This window comes from Ostrea edulis, chromosome 5, assembly GCF_947568905.1.
Source record: "Ostrea edulis chromosome 5, xbOstEdul1.1, whole genome shotgun sequence".
NCBI lineage: Eukaryota > Metazoa > Mollusca > Bivalvia > Ostreida > Ostreidae > Ostrea > Ostrea edulis.
The window spans coordinates 22,161,333-22,169,241 of NC_079168.1; the positions used below are offsets into that span (position 1 = coordinate 22,161,333).

General features: G+C 35.5%; 1 protein-coding gene across 1 annotated transcript; it reads right to left on the reverse strand.

Annotated features, from left to right (window-relative positions):
- Positions 1-1,147: 1,147 nt before the first annotated feature.
- LOC125650887 (kyphoscoliosis peptidase-like) lies at positions 1,148-6,347 on the reverse strand. The gene is made up of 5 exons (XM_048879458.2): positions 6,001-6,347; positions 4,331-4,749; positions 4,001-4,116; positions 3,729-3,848; positions 1,148-2,635 (listed from the first exon to the last, which is right to left on the reverse strand). Exons 2-5 carry the CDS (start codon positions 4,736-4,738, stop codon positions 1,330-1,332), a joined length of 1,950 nt encoding a protein of 649 aa, XP_048735415.2. The 5' UTR covers positions 4,739-4,749; positions 6,001-6,347; the 3' UTR covers positions 1,148-1,329.
- Between the last annotated feature and the right edge of the window lie 1,562 nt (positions 6,348-7,909).

Sequence of the window (7,909 nt, forward strand, 5' to 3'; positions counted from 1 at the left end):
CTCTTTATTGTGTATACCTTTTGGTAGTTATGAGATTGGTCGCCGTGCTTTTTGTTCGCATTTCCTTCTAGATATAATAACGATCTTCTAGCAGGAAATTCGGTCTGTAACAGCGTATCTTTTTAACCGCAAGCTTAACATCTTTGATGTCCCTCTTGGATAGACTTGATATGACTCGCTGCAAAATTTATCCAAAAGTGGTATACTTTGTAAGGCCTTAGTCATCTACTTTCGATTCATAATTGACAAAACATTGGGAGACAGACTCTTAGACCAAATCTTAGACTGATTTTTCAACGTGAAATTTGAAAAATGTTCAAAATGGGGTGATTGGGTTGGTGGAGACCCCCCTAATTCCTAGTTATAACTACTGGCCAGTAACTATACATGAAGACCAGCCCACAGATCTTGCTAAAAAGTTATACCGGAATAAATCAATGCAATGGAGTCTTAATCGAACCTTCATTGAGGCAAGAGATTTGAAAAATCGTCAATAAGTGACATTTAACTGTTTTAGAGTAAAATAATGACAACACTGTGGAACGAACTTGGAAATATACAACTTATTGTTCAGCACTACAATACACCCAATTATCCTTTCTTTTTATTTTGCTATTGATTATCTAAGGTATTGATTAAACAATTAAATGGTGGCAGAATTATAACATTTAAAAAATTAAGATACGTAACAAGTATAAAAATTTATAAATATTATCTTTAGGATTACATGGCTAATTGAACTACGTTCGGAGTGTTCATTCATTTAATATGTCCTCGAGTTACGAACTGATTTTCATTTCTATCCTGTGATATTTTAATATGCATCTAGACATTGTCGTGCAATTTTCTAGATAGACCTGTTCTCAATGAGAAAGATATTCGGCTTTAATTGTCGCCTATATTAACTTGCAGAAAAGCACAATTTTGTCCCGTAGTTTTGATTTCGAATTTAAATGATTTTGGAAGTAACTATTCCATGGCGATGAAGCCGAGAAATGGTTAAGGAATGAGACCCGTGGCTAGTAAGATGTGTGTGTAAACACGATAATAGGTTATATCACAATAATAACTTACATTTAGATTGGAGAAAAGGCTTTTAAGAAAAGCTGAGTAAAGAAAAACTATTTAAAAATCAACATGAATCATAGAATATTTCTTGGAATGTTTAATTACATGGATATTGAGTGTGATATTGCTAAATGAGATAATTGCACCGTATCAGTTATCGAAATGTCTCAGTACTAGTGTTAAAGAGACTGATTGATTGCAAGTTTGTACATGTATATAAATTATTAGTTTTGGATGGTAGACGGTATTTGCTTGAGTTCTCTACTTCGTGAGAAAACCGAACAGTGCTTCTCTTGTCCCTTGTTCTTCAGCACTCCCGAACAGATTAACCTGGGCCCCAGAGTCCAGCGTGTCAAACGTAATCTTCCACTCATCACTGTTATCTGTTTTCTGGAATACTTTTTTTCCAATCTGTGCAGATTTTAGAACTGGGGACGAGAACCTGAAAACGACAGGGCTGTTGGCGGGAATCTCTTTGACTTTGGGTTCATGAAGAACGACCTGATATTTAGTGGTAGTAGATCCAAATACAACCGGATACGGCCTGAATTCATTCAGAACGTTAGTGCACTGAATCATGTATGTGATTGCTACCACATGTTCCCTTCCGTTTGTTGCGAAGATAATTAGCTTGTAGTTTCCCGTTCGGGGAAGTCTGATGGATAAGGAAATGGAGTTTGAGGTAGATTGTTGAAAGACGGCGTTCTGTAATTTTGTGGAGTCCTCCGTTTCTAAAGTACATAGAACCGACATTTGCTTAAGTGTTGGAAGGATAATTTCCAGTTCTCCAGAGTCGGTTGAATAAATTGCTTTCTTCGTAACACCTTTATCAAAGCCTAGTTCCTTGTAAATTTGCTTAGGACCATACAATTGACGGTGGTTGGGAAATAAGACCAAATTGTCCAGGACACTTGTACACTTTATAACGTATTTGAAGAGATGTGCCCATTTCTTTTCTTCCTCGGGTGTATTAATAAATATGGTCAGTTTGTAAGTGCCCGCTTTGGATGGACGAACATTGAACTTTATGACGTCAGTTCCGGATCTCTCAGTCGCAACACATTGTTGGTACTCCTTGTTATCTTCAGTGTCGACAAAAGATATCAAAGTATCCACAATTTCACCTACGGAGTGTTTCTGGATTTCTATACACGCTTCACAATTCACTTGAACCACGGTTTCTTTATGAGAGAGTGGAAACACACCATATTTCACCGAACCCTCCTCCAGTTTTACCGATTTGAAAAACGTTTTTGGATCTACCGGTTTATCCAGTAATTGCCAAGCTTGACTTGTTGTGATGTCTTTATTCATAAACGGTAAGTGTGAGCTGACGAAGTATTCCGGGTCCATGAGGAAGTAATTGTCCCGCTTGTGCCAGTGGAAGGACTTGCCATCGACATAACCAGCATCCCATGTGCAATCCAGCAAGCGCCATTCTCCTTCCACAAAGATGGCGTTCCAGGCATGGTTGGTGCTCAAGTTGGAAATGTCTACGTCCTCCTCGTCCTTGTGGCTGTATCCCTTGCCGTATCCGTTAATAACCATAACAGGGATATGGGCACATCTGCGAAAATAAACAACACATTCTATTTTTCAGACATTTTTACAATATGTGTGTAATTCTACACATCTATACAACAAAAGCTTTACTCTTTCAGCAAAGTGTAAATTTTTTGTCCATATGAAGACCAGTGTATTGGTAACTCTGACACAATTTTTCTTTATATTTCATATGTTGTCAAATTTATGTTTTTTTTATATGTAGTTGTATTCTATGATCGTTATGATGATCTTGTTTGCCCATATAACCTATCATTGGATCAAGTGCTGTGTGACGTGTTTCATACCGATTGTTAGGCCGTTCTTGGTACACTTATTTTAACTACGGGTTATTCCGTTTACCTGATCAAGACTTAGGGCTCACGGTGGGTATGACCGGTCAAAATGGGATGTTTACTCCTTCCAGGCACCTTGTCCCACTTCTGGTATGTCCAGTGGTCCGTGTTCGCCCAACTCTTTATTTTGTATTCTTTATAGGATTTATGAGATTGATCAGTGTTCGTTATATTCACCTTTCTTTGTAGAAAATCTCGGATCTTTAGCACTTAGGCTAAAATTGGGGTTTTGGTTCGAGGATTGTAGTACAGGAGGGCATTATTTTGCTTTTATATAAAATGGACATCATGCACAAAAAAATATATTTCTTTCATTATACCATTTAATTTTTTCCCTAAGGATTTTGTAAAATAAAACAATTTTGAACAGAATTATTTTGCATTTATGTTAAGTTTTAGAAAACAAATGAGCTCTTATGATGAAGATACATGTAGCAGTGTATTGGTGGCAGTTTCAAATCACTGGCACCGAATTCAAATGCATTCCACTCCCATATCGACCCAATTTTAGAATCATTTTAGATATAGTGTAAGATTACTAAGATTCATTTTACATTTTCCTATTCGTACTCCTCTCACTGTATGACATGTCTTGGAGGTATCTCAAACGACGGTTTGGACATTATGAGTGGAACGGCGTTCCCCGGGTACGTGATAATCTGTGGATTTGCAAACACTGACGCATGTGCACACAAATTCCTTCATTACTGGTTCTTCCTCCAACTACATGTATGTAGTACAGCAATAAATAAAGCTACCTACCGGCATAACGTCTCGAAGATATTGCTATACCCAGCACAGACGCTACAGCGGTGTTTCAAGACATCTGTAGCATCGTTTGACTTTTTCTCACTTCTTCCCATATATCCCTCAATGTCGTATCTAGATTGTATAGATAATGAGAAAACAACCATAAGTGAAATCTAAGTAATCAACAGTAGAAATTTAGAATTACGATGAATTCTTTATTCGAACACTGATATCATGAGGCTAACATTTTAAATGTAATATCTGTGTATACAACATATACTCACTTTATGTTTGTTGTCACCCATTTGTGAATTGCCCGAGCTCTTTCCAAAGGTGTCCGTGCTGCTTTGACAAGGTAATCCACAAGTGTGGGAATAGAGGTACACACGGAGGCTGGAGTCTATGATGTGAAATAAATGTAAGAAAAGAATGCATAGTGTTGTTAAATATTCCCTTAAACTGATGGATCTACTAGTATGGAAATGGCATACTGTAAACCCTCTGTCCAATTCTTCTCAATAATAAAATCGAATAAAATTATAGAAATTTGAATGTTTTATATAATGGGCGGTAATTTCATTGATTATTCATATCAGACTATTCTGTTGGATTACCCTTGCAACATGGCTATCAATTGCTTTAAACATCTCAGGGTCTGACATGATTTGGGATTTCTTTTTTCTGGATGGTTTTGGTTTTACGTCACTTCCTGTTAAATCCTCTACATTTTCAACCAGCAGATCATGTGTCCCCGACTCGACGGATGGCGGTTTAGAGTAAATAGAATTCACAATTACGGCCCCATTGTTGTTGTTCGTGTGGTGCGTCTTGTTACCGGATAGTTGTCCAGATGGCTTTGTCTGACGTTGCGTTGTGCCATTAGACTGTGGCGCTGGTTTCTTTGGTTGCGCCTGTGTTGATTTAAAGTCGCTGTCAGTTACCTCTGACGTCAGAATAATGTCGCCTTTGTCCCTGCTTCTAACGGGCTGTGAGGGTTTTGGGGAGGATGAACCACACCCCATTGTGAGCTTAGCTACAATAACGATATGAAAAATAATGTTAACCGTGTGTCTTGTACAAGTGACTTTTAAGAATGCGAATCAATTCATTTGTTATCCAAACATACACAATTGTTCATGGGGCATGTATACATTTTGTTCAGATTCATTTTCAGTGCAGATTTCTAAATGAAGATTTAAACACATTTTCAAATATGCATTGTATAAGCATTTTTAGCCAGTTGCAAATACCAGCAGATGGTAAATGTTCAAAGGAAACATCGGAACAAATATTTTAGGTAGTTTTCTAATCGGAATTTTAAGGACAAGATTGTACGTGCGACGAGGACACATTCTAGTTAGCGTACTAAGGCAAAGGGAAAATTCTAATTATAAGTAATTATGGGTTCTCCTGTGGGGCTGTATTCTTACATAGTGAATCAGAAATCCAAAAATTTTGAAATAAATTGAATTGAAACAATGCTTATAGGGGGGTTTCAATTGGGTATCTTTAAAAATCGTGTTCGAATAATCAAAGTAATCAACATTTCTTATTGTTAGTTGTGTAATTACATACAAATAGAAACGTCATTCAATAAAAAGTTCTGAATAAGTAATGGTTTGTGCACGCAATGCCATGTAATCTTATTATGTCGTTAGAAAATTTTGAAATGAATGGAATGCTGAAATTGTACCATTCAAGCAGTAGTATATGTACATGTATTTGGATACGAAGAAATTTGAACAGCTGATGGTGTATTTTGTCATTTACGAGTAGTATTGTACCGCCTTCATTAAGAATAAACAATTTCATCCATAATTATATATTGTATACATGTATATAATACATGTACAAATACACGTGCTCTGGGTTGCTTCTAGTTCGTGGTGTAGTCAATCTCTCTACAAAAGCTCTGTCCTCCACCTCTATTTTATACAGACAATTAAGTTCTCATTCCAGCCAGAAATTCTGTTACTGCAATGAATGGTGTACTTACTACATGAAAGATGGATAAAGTTTAAAGTGTCTAAAATTAAACGTTACATTTGATAAATCGTTGATTGTGTGCTATCGATACCGCGAAACCGTAAAAGTAGTCAAGGATTGTACGATCATCAGCGGAAAATACCCCATTTCCTAACTATCAGATTAATCGTAAACTGCTTGTACACGATATACGTAATTTTCCTATTACACAATATACTATTATATCAAACCAGTTGCAAATATTAATACTTACATTATGTTAATTTTTGTGTGAACTTTTGAGAAAACTTATCCCTACCTGTCCTATATAGTGTCCTGTTTCTCCAAGAGCTAAAGATCGTCACGGGTTTGAGGTTTGCTTTACGAGATTCTCTAGGAGACAGTTAAATATTTATTAACGCAAGCCTCGGACACACGAATCCAAGTCGTGTCAACAGTATTTAAATGACTATCCCTCAATTAGTGCATAATCGTTACGAGTGCCGATCGCCCAGTAGCTGGTGTTTAAATGTCATGAGACTCTTAATTCGTGATTTTACAAAAAAGGCAATTTTGATCTTTCTTATTGATGAATATCAGTTGTTTGATCCGATCTCTTGAGTTTGATTTAAAACATTTCGAAGGGTTACCTCAGAAAATATTACACGTTGTACAACATTAAGTAATATGTGGATTTCGTGGATTATTTTCAGCGGGTTTTAAACACTATCGAAGATTATGCTAAACTTTTCAAGATATTATTGCCTGAAATACAATTTTCATTACAGAAAACCAATCAATGTGCATACCTACATGCAACACATTGGTCTCTGAACTTATCAAAAATAACGTCATTGATTTCAAAACTCACCCTGGGGTATTTTGAAGATGATTGATTTTTCTTTCGAAATAATGAGAATGATAAATAGTATCGTGTATTCTTACAGCATAGCAAACTTATTTTTATAAAGTCTAGGTCACGTTTTGGTCCTGGGGATAAATTTCCAGACCACAGTATATACAAATACAATGTACAGTGTAGAGAAACAAACACACCCGGTTTACACACTCAATATAAAACTGAACACGATCAATGAGATTTCTAAAAAGAACTAGAATTGACTTAATTTGAAAGTGAAAATGATTCCTGAAATGCTAATAATTAAAAGTTTCTAATGTTGGGTAAAAGGTTTTGGTGGGTTTTTTTTTTTTTTTTTTTTTTTTTTTTTGAAAATCTAGAAATTCGTTTAAATCTCCAACGTATGATTGAGCCCAACTAACACTGTCATGGAATATTTGATTCCTCTAATCTACACAATTGAGTGTAACCTTTGCGGACTAAACTTAGGGGTCACTAAATGCGATAATATCGGGACATAGGTTTAAAATCAATAATGGTGGTAACGAGTTTCTCTATAAACATTTGAATTCCCCAGATCATTCCATCTTCTTCACGAGAATCAGAATTTTAGAGAGAAAAACCATCATACCCACAAACCCTTTTCGTAGACAGCGAGAAATACAACGGATTATTTTATTTATTTATTATTTATTTATTTATTTATCTATTTATTTATTTCTTGCGTTACATATTATTTCCCAACGACATGTAAATGATATAACGTAAAGTTAAAGTTTTGGGTTATAATACCATCTAGGCGTTTAGGTTTTAACTTGATAATTATCTTTTACATATATTTGTTAAAACTTCAAGCTCCATAATGACAGAGGGGTATTAGGGGGAATTTATGTCTGAAACTCTCCATTCCTTATACATAACGGAGCGCTTAAATAATAAAATGGCATCACAGGAAGATTTTACCATGTAATAGACCATCTTCGTCTTGTATTTCTTGCATAGTTCAAGTTCAAGTCTACACCCTGCATATCATACAAATATACTACTACTATTGCATCTAAACTTTTTCATTACAAACAAACTTTACAGTACATAGATATTTACCATATTGTACATGATCCACCTACATGTTCTTGTTCTTCTTTCAACTATAATTCAGCTGGGCATGCCATTACTGGTGATGTCGATATAGTTGAAAATGAGGACCTGAAGTCATTAAATAAATTTTATTTTAAAAGGTCCTAAATTCAGAGAACCCCAATCTTTCAATTAGAATACAATGCAATACTAAAATATGCATAGCGCCCTAATTCATTTAAGATATCTAAAGCGCTTCACATTGAAAGCATACAACTATAAGTTTTAAAAA

Bases quoted from the DNA above. Each gene is read 5' to 3' on its own strand.
- LOC125650887 (XM_048879458.2), bottom strand. From the start codon at position 4,738: ATGGGGTGTGGTTCATCCTCCCCAAAACCCTCACAGCCCGTTAGAAGC. The intron at 3,849-4,000 runs GTGAGTATATGT...TATACAATCTAG, and splicing joins TGGGTGACAACAAACATAAA to ATACGACATTGAGGGATATA. The intron at 2,636-3,728 runs GTAGGTAGCTTT...TTATTTTCGCAG, and splicing joins ATCTTCGAGACGTTATGCCG to ATGTGCCCATATCCCTGTTA.